We start from the raw sequence: 17,700 nt of genomic DNA, 5'->3' as shown, positions 1-17,700 counted from the left end.
CTTTCCATCATGTTAACATTTACTTCTCTCTTTATAGCACTCTGTGCATTAAATACCCCAAAAAGCCTACTAATACTGAGTACTTGCAAATAGTAATTGTAATTTTAATAACAACCTTGGCAAGTTGCTTTTTATGTACTGTAAGAAAAATGAAAACTGTGTCCATTTTGCTTTTTAATATGAATGGTGCAGAACAAATAATAGTCCTTCCACTGCTTCCACATAATGGGAGCAGGAATAAGCTCCCAGGATCCTCTGAGAATCCCTTCTTGTGCACCATGGAGTTAACAGGAGATGAGGAGACAGCCAAAGGCTCAGTAGAAATGCAGAAATGAAATAGAAATGGAAATGCAAGAAAGATGAAAGATGAAGGTGGAGTGACTGTGAAAGCGAGTGAATCATAAGGGAGATCAGACAGGGCAGTGGAAGCCCTATTAAAACTTTAGAAATATCTCTGGTTAAAAGGCTTTGGCTGGCTTCTTTCTGCTGTTCTATCCAAGCCTGAATGGGGGCTTGAGTCCAGAACTGCTGCAGCTGTACAAACGATGGGCATGGGTGGGGGGTTTCAGGGGATGAGAAATAATAAAGTCGTTGCAGCTTGTACTATAATACAAGGCGCACCAGTAAAATATATCAGAAAAACACCTCACCTTGTAGGCAACTGTTATAGTCCCAGTAGAAGAGCTGGCAGCTGGTGATGCTTATCGTGGTAAGTTAGTATCTCTCAGCCAGTTGTTGCTGCCCCAGGGTTTCTGGGCTGGTTGTACAGCAAACTGCCAGGTAGGAGGAGGATTTTAGGCATCTCACTCTATCCTGTTGCGCCACAACTCTGCATGGCACTGCAGCAGGCTGGTGTCCATAGCCACAAAGCGGTTCGCAGCTGCCAGTGACTTCTGAGAAGAGCACCCCAGCACCCGCAGACCTGCTCTGCCGTGCCCCCGGGGACAGGGGGGCACCCGTGCCTCACACACAGGCACAAGGCTTCGCTTACCGACAGGCTGCAAGTGGCTTACCTGGGAGGCTGCAGAGGTTTGGCAGGAGCTGAGAGCTGTGTGGTCTGGCATGGGTTCTGCCGTGGGCCCAAGGCAAAGCAACTTGTGAGAGACGGAGCTCTGGGTGGGGAAATGGCAGTGGGCAGGGATCGTCCCTTGTCCCAGGCTGCCGGTCTGACTGCCCCCCGTCCATACCCAAGTGCCCCAGGAGAGGGGGAACTGGAAAAAGGTCTTACACAGACCTTTCCTGAGGGATGCTGGCAGGAAAAGTAGTTCTGGATTAGATCCATTTGCTCTTAACATAGTCAGTACCTAGTAAGAGCCAAACATCTGCCTGTCTTAATAATTTAAGCTTTGCAGAACAGAAGCTGGGTGAAATTCTGACCTTATGTATTACTGCTGTGTAAGTAATCCTCAGAAGTATTCTCAGTGTTGTTAACTGTTCGTAGATACCACAGGACATAGGAATAATTACTTTGTACTTTTGCAATAAAAACAAAGCAGAAAGTGTGTTCTGGATTGTAAATTTTGCATTAAAACATGATTTAAAAGCTTGGGGGAAGCTGGCGCTAATGGGAGGTTCAGACAGTCTCATTTAATTCAAGTGCAGTAGATGCAGATCTCCTATGTGCGGTATGTTAGTCCCCGTTACAAAAGGTAGAAATAATTTCCATAATGTGATGATAAATAAGCCAGAAACAATAGCTGGAGACATATGGATCAAAATAGAAAAGGCAAGTGGCAAGTTACAGCCCGGGGTAGTTAAACACAAGCAAGCAAACAAACAACAAAACAACAACAACAACAACAAAAAAAACAGACAACAACAACAACAACCAAATAAATGGTCCATGTTCAGAGTTCACATGCGAAGGAACACAAGGCTTGGGTAGATAGAAGTTGTGTGAAAGATATGATAACTTCCAGTGCTATTTGTGTTGTCAGTGAATTTGGCATATGCTGTACTTTTCAAAAGCTTCATAAACCTGTGCCTTTGATTTTTGAGGTGTTCATATTCACAGTGCTTTTTAATTGTGTCAACATTTACTATAACTGTGTATCCTTAATGGAAAACATATATATGATTGTTAGCTAGGAGGTGCTTTATAACATCTTTTTTTTCTTTTTCTTTTGCTTTCTTTTTCTTTTTTCTTTTTTTTAAAGAATGCTTTATAATAAAGTTGATGTCTGTCTGCATTGTTATATCCCGTTCAGAGCTCTTCCACAGAATCTGGTTTTAAAGAGTGGAATTCAGCAGTTGACTCGCAGGCACAAATAACCATGTAATTACTCTGCAATCACATAGTAATTAGCATGTACTATTCATATATTGCATAATTATATGCCCTACAGATTACATAGTAATTATATTTGTACCAAACATGTAATTCTATATGCTACATCACAGGAAAATAACTTGGAGAGTTCATAGTTAAGATTATAGATATATGTTAATATAATGCGGCATTTTCTGTAAAAGTGTTACAACCTGAAGAGAGGTTTGTATTTTCGGTATCATCTCTTCGGCATCTGGTTTAGCATAAACTGACAAGCAATGGTTGGCTGTTAATTTACAGGCAAATGCTGCATGATTATAATTTTGTAGCGTGTGGAGATAAGCAGAAATTTGCCATTTTCTGCCGATAAGCAGAAATTTGCCAGGAAGCTGGGTTTGGGAAAGATTGAGAGCGTGGATATTAAATACACAAATGCTAAATATAATAATGTAGTTACAACGTATCACTAGAGTGAAAAACAAATGTAATGCATTTTACTTATCCACTGGGTTCTTTCTGAACATCTAAGACGCATGGGGCAGTAGCAGGTAATATGTTTGTGCAATGCTAAGTGCGTGCTGGCATGCAAGGCACAGGCAGTTCAAGCAAACGCAGTAAGTCAGTGTGCCATGTCAGCCAAACTGCATCGTCTGTCCCTGCCATGAAAAAAATAGGAAGGGTTGGCTTGTGTCCTGGTCAGAGAATGAGGGGCGAAGTGGTAGGAGAACGGAGAGGAATGGCACTGAGTTATACAAAGGTCTTGGACTGAGTTTCTGGGAAAAGGTGGAAAATCTAGAAAATAAGCTTTTTTAAAGAGGTACTTGGAGCTTTAGATCTTTGTGGTGATGTGTTACTTTTGGCTGTCCCTCCTAAGTGGTTGCTGCAATGTTTTCAATATTTGCAAAATATCTTTTGTTCAGCTTGCAAATTCTGTAGCAGTGGGAAATGAATGCATTTTCTTGTATCTGTGATGTTGGCATTCCCATTATCCGAAGCAACTTCATAATTGTTCTTAATTGAATTTTGTACTCCAATGCCAGTTGCCATCATTTTCAAGCAAAGCATATGTTGGATTTTAATATCTGGATAATGTATTGCAAAATTAAATGTGTAATTACAGTCTTAACTTTTATCTGAGCTAATTTTTTTTTCCTATAGCTTCTCATAATGTGTGCATATGCCTGTGTGTGTGTAAGGGAGTGAGGCACTCTTGGTTTCAGAGTATTTATTTCACAGTGACTTGTTAATTCTGTGTCATCTACAAAGCTTATAAACTTCATAAAGCTTTCAGGGTTCAGGTGGTATCTCTAGATCTTACAGAAGTATCTAAGTCTGATCCTGGAGCTCACAGACCTTGTGGGTGGCCTCAGAGCCCTCTCAGTCATGGGGCTGCACCTGCTAGCTTTCTGTCTCTGTGGGCTCAAAAGCTGTAGTAACAGGCACCTGGCTTTTGCATTCAGCAGAGTACACAAATTACATTTAAATGTTGTTTCTTGGTGTAGACACCGAATGTCATTTTTACTGTTGAACAAAAATAAAAAAATATGTCAGAGTAACTGCTTTCCAAAACCAGAGTTCGGAGCCCACGGTCTAACTGTGCTCTTGTGCAACGGGCCAAATGTATCCCTTCCAATTTACCAGCAATTTTAATAGCATTTAAGTGTGGCCAAGTCTTTCCCAGTTTTCATCCTGCATGTCAGCTGCAAAGAAGATGAAGTACAGCCTGCCTGGTGTAGTCGTCATTTATTTGCCAGCGCTTTGATCGTAACGCATGCCTGTGCTCTTGTTCACTTGTTAAGCCATTACCGTAAGAAACATAAGGACTGGTTACGGTTTCTGGCACTGAAAGTTTTGTATGTAACGAGTATATTATCAGGATCTCATTAACAGAATGAAATAAACGCAAACATCAAAACACAATATAAATGTGACACGTTTCTTACTGCTGTTGTGTTGTTTTTTCTAGTGGAGCCAGTACTTTCAAAGGGGAACAATTGCTTGGATGCAGCAAAAGCTTGTAACCTAAATGATACCTGCAAGAGGTTCAGATCTGCTTACATAACCCCCTGCACCAGCAGCACGTCTAATGAAATCTGTAACAAGCGGAAGTGTCATAAGGCCCTCCGGCTATTTTTTGACAAAGTTCCCCCAAAGCACAGCTATGGGATGCTCTTCTGCTCCTGTCGAGACGTAGCCTGTACAGAGAGGAGACGGCAGACTATTGTTCCTGTGTGTTCATATGAGGACAGGGAGAAACCAAACTGCCTGAATTTACAAGAATCCTGCAAGAAGAATTACATCTGCAGGTAAGATAGCACACGGCAGGGGAGTGATTAATGAGGTTCTAGAGAGAACTTTTTGGTACTGCTGGATTTGCCAGGACTGGGGGTCAGAATATCCACTAGGATGAGTCAAGGGAATAGGATGAGTCAGGGAAAGCAGCGAAAGCCTCTGACATCCTGAACAGAATAACAAAAGCCTGCATCTGTTTAAGTGCGTGCCTTCTCCAGAACTGTTCACAGCTAGTCCCTCGCATTAGGGAAGAATTTTTAAATCCCGGGTTTAATTTTAACACAATTCTATTGGAATAATTTTTATGAGGTGTCTCTATGAAATGATGTCTGAAAGTTATTTTATGTCCCACTAGTGATCAGGTGAAAACAGAATTATTCTTTGTAATGGGGTTGGTTGTCATTGCAGTATAGAGAGTGAGCACTAACAACAGCGGATGCAAGCCACATGGTGGACTTCATATATAGTCACAATAAACAGACTACTTGCAGACTTCTGCTTCATGGAAAGAAAAGGAGTCCACATTTGTGGACTGGATCCCACGGTCTCGTTAGAGCTGTTTTAGGTTTGGAATTGTTTTATCTCCCCTCCCCTGACAAAAGTGGCAGGCTGATGTAACTGGAGGGTCTTAGATTCAGTGACCTGATTCCTGGTCTCTTCCCTCTGTGTGTTCGGCACAGCCAGGCAGCACGGGGCGCTGCTTCGCATGACAAACTGGGTCCTTCTGCTTTTATTAAGTTTCCTGCAGGTTGTCACACGATGCTTATTCGGTGCCATACAGGACTTCCTCTGCCCATAGAAAATGCTTTAATCCTGCTTACCTTTGTGTATGTTTATATAAGAATGCTGTTGTGCTAATGTTGTGTTTATGAAGTTAAGCCCAAGAACTAACTAATGCTCATTTTGAACTTGTAAATTCCCTGTAGATTAACAAAATTTGTGAATAACAAGTAAGGAAATAAACACTATTGTAAAATGTCAAGGACACTGAAGATATGTATATATATGTCTCGCTAAGTACATACACGTGCCTGGTAAAATACTTTGAAGTCCAGATATGAGATCTCCATTGCTGATGTTAAACTTGTAGCCATAGCATCTCGCACATAACCGAGGCATTGGCAGCTGAAGAGGCAGCAGCACTGCGCCCTCCATGGCTGGGGGAAGTCAGGAGCCACTTTCCTTCGGCCACAAACTAGAGCAGCTTTAAGTGAGGGCAAGGTTTTCATTGCAGTTCAGCGAGTTACAGCATCTTCAGTGTACTTTCTGCCAAAATTTCAGTGTGTTACAGTGCCAGGGAAGTGGGGGAGAGGATTTTATAGGTAAACTTCTTCCTTTTATTCAGGCTGTAGTGCTCAGGAATTACTTAGTTAGATTAATGCCATTACTTCTCTTATGACTGTGTTTTCCTTTGGTCAGCTTTGATCTAATGTTATCCCAGCAGCTAAGTTTTTAATGGCATTTTGTTTAATCTGACCTCATAGGCCTGGTGTTCTGCTTTCTCCGTTCCAGCACTGCAGAACAGAGCTTTGGAATAGAACGGAGCTTGGCTGCTCCTGTTGCCCAAGGCTGCAGCCGACACCAGGGTGAAAATGAATTTCTTTACAGGTTCTTCCCCTGACTTCCTTTTTTTAAAACTCCAAATTAAAAGGTTTGGAATATTTCATGTCTTGGTGAGTCCTAGCTGTCAGGAGCAGGGCAGTGCTAGTGAGAGGGAACAGGCAGGCAGATGTCTGCAGGGTCAGAGCATGGTCAACAAAGTGCAGCGCTTGGTCCTGCACCTGGGGGTGCAGCAATGTCACGGGTTGCTGATGGCTGTCCCATGTCGATGCTAATGCCTCCTGGGCTGTCTAAACCACTAGCGTGTTTAGTACCTTCCCTCTTTCCTGTCCCAGGGGGGAGAAAGCAGCAGAGCTGTTCCAGTCTATCCATAATGTAGCGAAAGGCATTTTGTCTCTGAATTGTTGTGCACTTAGAGGGAGGGATATGGTGTAGCTTGTTCCCTGAGATCTGCTGAAAGACAGGGACTTGGGCAAGGGAAGAAAGAAGGGGAAGAAGAGATGACATCTCCTCCCTGCTATTAAAAGTATCGACATTGATAAATATCAGTCTACATAAATCCAGGCATGCTTAGAATAATTAAAAGCAGTAGTCACAAGACATATAATTCTAACTCTGAAAACTTGTATTTCATTTTGAAATCAGAACAAGTATCTAAATGAGAGAAAAAAATGAGACTATGTTCTGACCTCTGTGAAACCGTCATTTAGAAACTATTATTTGCATGCCCGTTACATTCAATAGAGTTTCTTCATAATGCCAGGCAAAACAAAGGGGACAAGTTCTAAGGGTTTCTTAGGATTTTTAAAGGATTTCTGGAAGTAAATGTTTTCCAAATGCTGCTCACACAGAAATGCAAGATTTGAATCTGCCCCTACTCCATATAAAATATCACTTGGGCCTATGCCCAAGTATGTATTTAAACAGCCTGTTCTGGATGCTCTTTAAAAGGTTTGTCTCAGATGCATGTATCACTGATCTGTTTTTTAAACAGAATTAAGAGCAGAGAAGCAATTCAGCTAAATGGCAGATGCCCCTAACTGAGATGGCAGGACACTTTTTATTTATTTATTTTTTCTTTTTTATTCATTCATCCATCAGTTACAAACTGTTGATTAAGGGATCAGAAATGTCAGGAAATGCACGTAAGCTCTGACTTAGGTAAACAGTCCTAGTTTTGCAACTTCATCAGAATATTGAATGGTTCATGGTTCATTTTCATTATCATTTTTCTGCTGCCCCTCTTTGCATCCCAGTCCATATGCCACTCTGATTGGAGGCTCTCAGGCATGCCTGTCAATTCTAACTAAAAAGAAAGAAAGGAAAAAAAAAAAAGCATTAGAATTCTTTTTCATTATGAACATAAACAAAACTTCTAAGGAAGATCATTGTACTGTCAAAAACTTTCACCAGTTGTCCTGGAATATCTCAGACCTCTGAGAAAACTCCTCTTCTGATTACTTCAGCCACAAATTAAACCTCAGAACGTTGACTGGCATGCTTTAGAAATACCATTCTGCTGTAAAGGCAGGACAGTGTGCTTCATTTTTGTCAGTATCAGGTTTGACAGTATTTCAAAATACTGTTTTCATTGAGTAATGAAAGTGTGAGACATTAGTTTGGTCTTTTTAATAATTGGCGTTTTGAATTTGCATACTTCTGTTTTCTGAATGTGTTCATCAGTCACTGAGCAGAATGATAATGATGCAGATATATTACTTATTAACAGAACAGAAAAATAGAACAGTATCAATACAGCCGTGTGCTGTAAAGATCTGAAAAGGAAGATAAAATATATTTTTAAAGACTTTTTAGATTTTTTTTTCTTAATTAAGAATCTAGTAATAGAATGCAACTTTCTTGTCCTCCACAATTGCTGTACTCAAAACGGTGAAATAGCAAGAAGGTTCTTGCCTAATGTCAGAACACAAACACAAGATATTTTTGGCACTCTATAGTCAGAGATCCAAATCTATAAATGTGCTTTCATTGGCATTCATTGGCATGTTCTTACCCCTTGTACAATCGTTTGGGGATACTGCTGTCAACTATTTCTAGTCACTTGTTTACTCTTAATTTTGGTGCAAGAACACATTCAACTCTGTGTGAAAGATATTAAATTCTGTGTACGGTTATAAGGACCTTGCATAAAGACATGCAAACATTTTTATCAGTGCGTAAAATAGCTCCTTCACAGCGAGAGCTAGAACAAAAGCTCAGCTGCTTGCTGTGTTTCCTGCAAACACAAGAAACTTGCCAGGAAATTAATTTTCCTTCTTTATATTCTGTTGAAATTTCTTATGATGATTTCCCGTGAAAAGGGAGCCACTGTATCTGTGCTTGTTTACTGTAAGTGGTGTGTGAGTGCTTCATGCCAGCACCTGGCTGGACAAGTGGCTTCTTTGCGCGGGACCTGTGGGCTGCTCCTTACCAGGTATGTTACGGGCTGCAGGCTGCACGCCCTCGTGGGTAAGGTTTGCCTGAGGAGGGGTGGATGAAGACTGTAAGCAAGTTTGTGATGAGATGCTGGAAGTGTGCAGCCAGCTGTCTGTGTCCTGCTACAGAAGAGGGGAGTGCAGCCTCTTGTACTAGGAGGAAGGCTTTGGCATTAGCAAGTACCAGGGAGGAGGGCACTCGAGGGATGTGTGGGGGAGAGAGAAGAGGTGGAGGAGAAACAGGGCTTTTACCTCAATTCTTCTATTCCTTAGGGTTCTCTTTCATTTTTCCTGCTTCCTCCCTTGCTTTATCCTCACACCTCTTCCCCTTGCTTAGTCCCCTTTCATCTCCTCTTCCCAGATCTCCCAGTCATTACCTGACTCTCACTGCCTCTCTGCCACATTTGAATCCTCTCCGTTACAGCCTCTTACAGCCCCTCCTCACCGCTCTCCTGCACGCGGCTCTTTTCCTCCCTCAATATCTTGCCCACAGTCCAGTGATCATCTGTAATTCAGAAAATGAGAGGGAAAACATAGGTGCCTGCTCCCTCCCAGAGCCCGTAGCTTATACCAGTTACAGCTCAGTGGCCAGCTGCTGAGCTGCGCTGCCTGGCTCTATGTGGCTGCCCACTGGGTGTTGTCACGAAGGACAGGGTGGCAGGGTACAGTTCTGTGTAACAGAGCTGGATTTGTGTCCCTCCGGGGTATTTATATCAGTTGGGCACTTGAAGCTGTCTGGCAGCTCCTTGAGATTGCTGTTTTGCTGTGGGTATGCAAAACCAGGACAGCAACATAGTTTTCATAATGCTGTTAAGGACATTAGAACAGGGATGCTCTTGATATCAAGAGACGTGCAGGCTGTGTCTATATTTTGTGTTTGGAGGCAGAGTCAGGGAGTGGGCGAGAAACTTCGTGTGCTGCCTGACTCACCCTGCGCTGGATGCGGGATGTCTGCAGGGGAACAGGGTTAGCCTGGGCTCGGGCTACCTGCAGGGCTCCGTGCTCTCTGCTTTTGGCCTCGGGGCTTGGCCAGGGGAGGCCAAGCCCCCCTGCCTGGACCACAGGGCCAGTGAGGGAGGAAAAAATGGAAAAACTGTCTTTTAATGAAGGAATTGATAGTGAGGAATGATCACAATTCAAAAAATTTGGATGGTGGGGTCTGGGGAGAGGTGGGACAAGCTGGTGTGCTTGGAGCATGATGGTGTAGTGAAGTTTGGGGTCTTGGGGGAATTGCTAGCCTGGAAAAAAAATGCAAACTCTGCAAAATAAGCAAAAACCTTTCAAGTCAAGGAAAAATAAAGTAGAAAATGCTGCAATATCAAATTACTTGCTTCCTTTTGAGCCCTTTACATGATTCATTACATTGATGTCTTTCGTTAGCAGAGTAAAACATAGTATTACTCTCCCCTCCCCCAGCACATTTAAAATTTCTCTCCTCTGAACAAAACTCAGAAGGAATCAAGCAGTCCCTCCTGAAAACATATCCATAAATCCCTAAGGAATCTAAAAATCAGAACAACCAGAAAACCAAGTGCTTTGTCCCTGTTAAAGTGTAGATCTCATTCTGGAGTGCCAAGATCTGCTTGGCCAGTCCTCATTTATACTCCCTCTGTTCTGCTTAAGAGGGTCTTGAAGATTAAAAGCGTGCTGGATGATTGACGTTTTGTTGAGCAGTGAAAGAAGCAAAGACGCGAGCAAGGATATAGTAATTAGAAAAATGTCTCAGTTGTATTCCTGCACCAAACTTTCACATCACTTTGTGCTTTAACAGTGAGGAGATCCGCAAGCACAGGGGTTTTTATGCTCTAAGAAGCAGTAACCAGACAGTATCTTCACACTGAGGTCCTTTGGCAGGCAAGCTTAAAACTCTCCAAGCAGCATTTCTGCAGCCAGCTAGTGCCTCCACTCATTCCTGAAACCCAGGAATGTAACCATGAAAAGGTAGTGTAATTCTTTTATGCCCATTGTCTGTAAAACAGAAGCTAAGCATTGTCAGAGCTCTTTGGTTCAGCTGTTTTATGTTTTGCATGGTGTAGCTTTGGCAGTATCCTCATGTTGCTGAAGTCCTGCTGTTCCTCCCTGAGTATTTTTTAAGGATAAGAGCTAACTGTGGTGCTGAATATCCATTCGACCCTTTCTGCAGAGTTGCAAGAGTGAAAGAAGGAATAAAATATTTATGATTGTTAGAAAAAATCATAAAATTGGATGCAAATTATTAGACTTTTGTGGGCCGTACTTAGATACCTGATCTTCCAGGTCAGTCCATCGCTAGCCAAAACAATGCAATGATTTAAAGTACTCACAGCCACCAGTAAACTTCAGCCCTAAGAACTTGGGGTATTTGTATCGTCCAGGCATGGTCCTTCCTCTCTGTGTATCATTGTATCTGAAAAACCTTGTTCTCTAGGTGAGAAAGGAAAATTGCCTGTATAATATTATAAAAAACAAGAGTACAGATTAGAAATATGAGCCAGAAAGGGGGTTACGGCAGTGGGAGTTCAGCCCATTTTGTTTGTTCCTTTATCGCGCAGGACAGCTGAAAACTACATTTGTTAATGAAGCAGTTTCACACATGTTTAGTCAAAATTTTTGAAAGCCAGGAAAGTTAGATTTGACATTAAACTTTAATAGAATCTAAATTTGGAACTGCTCATGTTCTTACGGTTAAGCAAGCTCTTAATTGCTTTGCTGGATGGGGTTCCAGTAAGACTACTGTTACCACTGATTTGTTGAATTGTTAATTGAGAGATTTTTTGTAGAGAACAGAAGTTCAGCATCCACTGGTTTGCACGAATAGTTTCCACTCACTAATCAGTTAAATCTGTTGAAGAGAACATTTTTGATCCCCTTTAATATACTCTCAGTCACATTTGGCTAATCTGCTGTTTCTGAGGCAAAGGAGATACATATCACACAATAGCATTTTCTTTCATAAATCAAAATCTTTCCCCGTTTACCTCAAACCACATATATACTAAAGGCAAGAAACCACTATATGTTTAATGTGAATAACAGAGGTATTATATCGAGTCCATTTCCAGTGTACTTCCTCTGAGATCAGTGACTTCAGTGGATTTATTCCAGGGATGAATTCGGCTATTCCTGTTCTGTGTAGGTGAATCTTCAGGCAGTACTAATTAAAAGAATGTCAACTGATTTTGCCATTCCGTTATGCTGGACTTTGTAAAGGTTATTTATATCAGTCTACATCAGGCCCTAGTGAGAGAATATTTCTGGTGGCAGTTCATCCATTAAAATAGCTGCAAGATAATATAAGCACTAGAACTAAAAATAAAACTTTGTTTCTCAACAGAACAAGTGACAGCCACATGCATACTTTCAAATTTTAGCATTTTAATGTTTCCTGAATAGAAATTGCATTGCTTTCATTATGTTTGAAGCACTACCATGCTACTGATGGAGTAACCACTGTTAAGTGGAAAGCCATGTGTAAATGTACCAATGTCTGAAAGGACTTCTCAGCACAAAAGGTAGTTGTTTCATACGCTTTGATTATTTCCTGGCTTTAAAGCAAGCAGCACAGGGAAAGTTTTCTGTTATGTGTTTACTGTTGAATATGGATTTTCTGTGTGAGATGAATGTGACCCTTGCCAAAGATTATTAATAGATGCCCTTACATTCACATATTTGTGCTTACGGTATATTTGTTCAAACACATGCTAAAAACCTTAAAAATAAGCTTTTATATTATAAAGCCTGTATGAGTTAGACGTCTGTTACATTAAATCTTGCCTGTATTATCTGAATATTTAGTTCATTTTCTCTTGCTCCAATTCAAGCACAAACTACTGTGGCTGTCCTGTCAGTTACGATGCTCCCTCTTCTAATTAGGCCTTGTGAAATGCTGGAGATATGTCTCAGTAACTGGTCATCATGCAGCACTGCAAAACATTCCTCAGAATGGACAGTGTCTTTCAGATGAACTTCTGTAATCAGCTAGATGTATCACAGGCTGTCAGCTCTCTTAGCTGCTGTGGCCATGTTCAGTTTTTTTGACAGTGGAGATTAAAAAAAGAAACAACAAACCTCCTAGACTGTCCATGTCATCTTTAACTGGTAAAAGTGATTTATTTTCCAATCCTATTCTGTAAATCGGTGCTTTTCTTAGCATGGAACATCCATGTATCTTCTAAAACCAAGTAAAACATGTTGAATAAGATCAATGCTATACTGGTTTGCTGGTGCCAGAATGTGGGGACTTTCTGTTTGATGGGGATGTATTGTGCATGACACAAAAAGCTTCTCAACAAAAGACACTCTAATCTGCTTTTATCTGCTGTGGTTCTGACTTGAAATTTGTTGTCTGACTCCTGAAATCAGAACAGCTTTTAGCATAGCTTCAGGATGAGTTTCAGCTATGTTGGATGCCCGCCCTGCACAATCAAGTGCAAGGATGCACTGGGCACCCATTCTCCTTTAGTCAGGAGAGACTGGGAGGGGGCGAGTGGATGCAGAGCTATTCTGTTCAGGGATGCCACCGCTGGGATGTTGGAATGCAGAGAGAATCCCTACATAACCTTAGGAAACCTGATGATCCAGTGCATCATATTTTTGCCAACAGGAACTTCTCTGGTAAACAGAGAACCGAGATGCTTGTATAGATGCTTGCTTTGGATTGTTTTCTGTCTCTAGATGCCAATTTTGTTTCATGCTTGAGCCAGCAATATTATATTATAGTTTATTCAAGTGGTTAAACAGAATATTATTGTCATAGATGTTTTTCTCAGGTACTCAGAACCACATCCTATCAGCGTGCACTCATGATATAGTTGTTAATAAACACCTAAGCATCCAGTGGCACACTCAAGGACTTGCTGTGGCACTAATTTCTTTGGCTTGCTCTTTGAGCGTGACAATGATTTTCTTAGGTTTCCAGTCTGTAATTCAAACACTCCTGTCTGCCCAACTAATGAAGTGAGAACTCTATCCCTAATGGACTAGTTCTTTCCTGAGTAACATGCTATCAAGAGACACTCTGGGGCTTGGACATCTTTAAACATGACAGTCATTTATATTTAGAAGCTTAAAATTAAACAGCGTAAAGGAAATGAAATAAAATATACAATCTCTTGGTACTCTGAAAGTAGCTAGTGGATTTGTTCATGTTATTGGAGAGCTTTGTTACAGATAGACTAAATAGAAATCTTACCAGCATCCCCTGATAGAAATCATGTATTGACAGTTCAGCCTATCAGTTTGTAGAAGATGCTCAGAGAAGTGTTTTCTTTGCAGTTGAGAAGACAGAAACACATTATGCATGCTTAAAGTCAATGCAAGGAAACAGAGCCCCACAAAACATATTTAATATAGGTTTGATTTCCTGTGGAATGCTTTCCAGATGTTCTCTCAAACAGGCCTCTAAAATATGGTCTGAGGTAATTTTTTTTTTTTTTCCAAGCAGAAAAAGAAAATTCTGTTTTGTGTCACTGCGTCAGAAAATCACTGTTCTAATTCTTTATTGCATTACTTTGTTCTCAGGATTTGCACCATATTTTTCAAAATTGGTTTTACTACACAAAAGGTCAGTAGTATAAAAATATTTATACTCCCCAATTGCAAATAAATCATACTTATTTAGGACCACATTTGAGCTTAGCAGTTTTCCTGAAATCCAAAGGAAACCTAATACATTAGAATAAAATTACTCCAACACATGACCTTGAGTTACTTAGAGGCTTTAACTAACACTGGTAAATTATGAGATTAGTGTTTTGGTAAGGTCTTTTGATTCGCTGTAGAAGACTTGTAAAAAGATCTAACAGGTCCCAGGCAGATTACCTGAGCAATGGGAAGAGATAGCACTAAAGGCAAATGGTATGTGACTTACTTTATTATGCGTTGTATAAGATACAATAATAGACACCGGGCGCAGAGTATGTTTATTTTAGGCCATTTTTTAATCAGAAAAAAATGAGTTGTTAGAAAAATAGAGAGAATACATTTCTATTGTTGATTTTAAAATGTAAATACGCATAGCTGGAAGTGTTCTTAATTTTACGTGACTGGCTTTCTAGTAGCTCTCCGCTAACTGGGATATTAAATGTCCTGTAAGCAGAAAGCCTGGATAAGGCAGGTGGCATCAGGCAAGGTGGGGAGCACGGTGCAGTCGGCCAGCAATGCAGAAGCCTGCGGGGGCGACGCACGGGTGCTCATCCGGAGCAGGAAGCCTTGGTGGGCTGCCGTGGTGCCTGGAGCCAACGCTCGTGAAGCCGAGAGGCCTCGGGATGAATCTTGTGTGGTCTCTGCTCTTTGTTTCTGTAGCCAGTCACTCCACAACCCGAATAGGCTGCCTGTTTGAGGAGTGTCTGTATTTTACTTCCAATTGAGGAGTGTCTGTATTTTACTTCCAGATAAACAACACAATTTTTAAAGATAAATCAAATCTGGAATCAAATATTGGCATGGGCTTAGGCTGCAAGTCATTTAAAATAACAAAACAGAAGCAAAAACAGATAAAACCCAGCTTCTTCCAGCTAGTAGCTGATGTTTGGGATCAAAGATCCCACAGTGGTTTCTGCAATGATTTTCACAGAGGATTTGGATCGGCTCACATGAGAGAAACTGCTTTTGGTAATCAGGTCTTGGGAGCCAAGTGGTCCGCTGTTTTAATCTTCGTATTTTTTTACCCCTCAAAAAGAAGTAAAAATTTTCAAAAATGCCATTTTTACTTCAAAAAGGGTGTGAATGCTGAGGTGTGTGTCAGGGCTCAGTGAGGGCTGGGGGCTCTGTGGGGGCCCCTGGGATGATCAGGCCAGGAGCTCGCAGGCCGGGCTCAGCCCATTGCCATAGCCAGGGGCAGCCCCAGGCGTCAGGCACCATTTTGGGGACAGGGACTGGCCAAGGACCAGTGGCCCTGCTCAGTGTGGCCCTCAGGCAGGGCAGGGCTGTGGGGGACTGGGGGACAGCACCCTACAGCATTACTGGGGCTGGGACTGACAGCCTGGGGAAGCTGAAGGGGGCCATGGGCAGGTGGGGGAGCCCTGGGAGCGGGTAGGGACGTTAGTGCCCTCCGGGCACTGATACGGTCACTGTTTGAGGAGTACAACAGCCAAAGAAAGCCCAACATGTTTCTGCTGAGAGAAATTAAAGTTCCTGTTTAATAAATATATGTAAAAATGCCCACTTAAATAATTGAAAATGGCGAAAATTCGTAGTTGCTTACAGGTTCTCAGTAGCTTGTGTCCATAACTAAGGAGATATGACATGTGCTAGTATTGCACATTTCTAGTGCATTTAACGAAAAACAGTCTTCAAAGATGGGTCGACTCTAAATTACTAGGTGCAGGGAGGATCATTTCTCTAGTGACAGAGCTGCTTTGAGGTTTTTTTCGGTTCACTGTTTGATAGAGTTTCTTATGTAGGCTTTGCCTTGTTTTCTCGCTGCCCACTCACTACGTGTTTATGAAACAAAGAGAAAATGAAAAGCTCCTCCACCAAAGAACCTGTTAGTTTGGACACACATCAAGCCCTCTTGCCAATATTGCATCCCAGAAGACAGACTTAGCACCACCCCAGCTATACAGGAGCTATTTGTAGCTATGGAGCAAGATGCTACATTTGACCCCCACAAAAGAGGAACAAGTATTTTGGCTTTATTTTTTTTTTTTTCTTGTAATGTTGTCATTTATCACTCTGACACATATTCATTGATTTAGTCTGAAATTTCTCAGTGTCAGATTTATATTTCTTTTCTCTTCTGAATATTGATGCAACACTTCCCTTACGTGACAGCACTGCGTCTGCCAAATGGTGTCTAGACGCTAGAGCAGCTTTAACTAATTAGTGTAGTCACTCCAGTCACTCAGCTTTGGCATTTACGAACCCTTTATGGTACGGTTGTTGAGCCATAAATAGATGCCTAAACACAAGCAGCAATGTAAAGAGAGGCAGTAGAGAGCATGTTCAGACTTCACCCAGCGTCACTGAGGTGAACACAGGACAGCAGCCCTAGCTGCCCATGTTCATAACCAGGGTAAGAAGTTGTAACCACTCACATAGGCATGGCAGTATACGTGAATGCAGTCAGTAGAAGATTCAGATTTAGTGTCCTTCTCAGGCTGAAGATCACCACTGCAAAGGGAAACGGAAGAGAGAAGATTTCTCTCTAGTGCCCCTGCCTACAAGCAGTTGAAGATTCATGGAGCCAGAAGAACAGAAGTAAGGGAAATCAACACTTGATAGCCCAGCAATAGGGGTAACTTTTGGAAAGGTACATCTTGTTCATAAAGCTGATTTCCAGCAGGCCATGTTTTACAGTGCATCCAAACTGAAAATGCAGCTGTAGGAATTATCTGCAACTTCACTGTTTGGACTATACCTTCAAATATTGCATCCTGCATTTCTGTGCAGCCAGTGCTGAAGTTGAGTTGGTGAACTTTAAAGAGGGAGAATGGATAAGTAACACAGATAATTTCAGAGCATTAAACAACTTCTACAAAACCTTGAAAATAAATTTAGTGAAAACCTAATCAATGTTGCCCATGCAACAAGTTGTGCTAATATAAAATTAAATTGTCTCAAAAATTACAAGCAGATTAAACACAATACTGCTATTAAAAAACCTTATTTGTAAGCAAATTTTGAATTTTGATTTGCCCTGCTGAGTATTTGAAGATCTAGTATCGTAAGGTAAACAAATTATATTTGTTTTCTTTGTATTCTTAACTTTTACAAATTATTTTACTGGTGCTAACACAAAGCATTAGAGTATAGGAGGTTTGGATTTTTTTTCTCTTCTTCACAGAAAGACTGTTGTTTGATCAGATTTTCTTTGAATTTGCCAGTAGGATTATTCTTATTTTTTCAGTTAGTGCTATACAAAAAATTTAAAGTAAGCTTTCCAGAAGATCTACAATGTACTTTGGGGAGATTTTCCAGGGCTAAGCTAGAACTCATTTAATTTTGTTTGTGTTTTTGTTTGTTTGTTCATTTGTTTCTCTACAAAGAGAAGATCTTTTTCTTCCTAGGAAGAAGATTTCTGGGTGGTGCTCTTCAGTTTCTTTTATTTTTACTTTTATTTCTTATGCAAGGGAAAGAATCATTAATGCTGCTGAACACAAAGGATTTGTGATTCTTACATGGAGAAAGAAATGAATAGTTCCTGCTTTGTGTTATGCACAATGT

At 41.1% G+C, this 17,700-nt stretch overlaps 1 protein-coding gene across 2 annotated transcripts in view; it reads left to right on the top strand.

Moving 5' to 3' along the window:
- GFRA1 (GDNF family receptor alpha 1) overlaps nucleotides 1–17,700 on the top strand; it is a 258,614-nt gene that overhangs the window by 197,317 nt on the left and 43,597 nt on the right. For both annotated transcript variants that reach the window (XM_035329554.1, XM_035329553.1), the window contains exon 4: nucleotides 4,236–4,575. In XM_035329554.1, coding sequence (XP_035185445.1) covers nucleotides 4,236–4,575 — 340 coding nt within the window. The remainder of the gene's footprint in view (nucleotides 1–4,235; nucleotides 4,576–17,700) is intronic.

This window comes from Oxyura jamaicensis, chromosome 6 (assembly GCF_011077185.1).
Source record: "Oxyura jamaicensis isolate SHBP4307 breed ruddy duck chromosome 6, BPBGC_Ojam_1.0, whole genome shotgun sequence".
Classification (NCBI taxonomy): domain Eukaryota; kingdom Metazoa; phylum Chordata; class Aves; order Anseriformes; family Anatidae; genus Oxyura; species Oxyura jamaicensis.
This window is presented reverse-complemented; position numbering and strand designations above follow the sequence as displayed.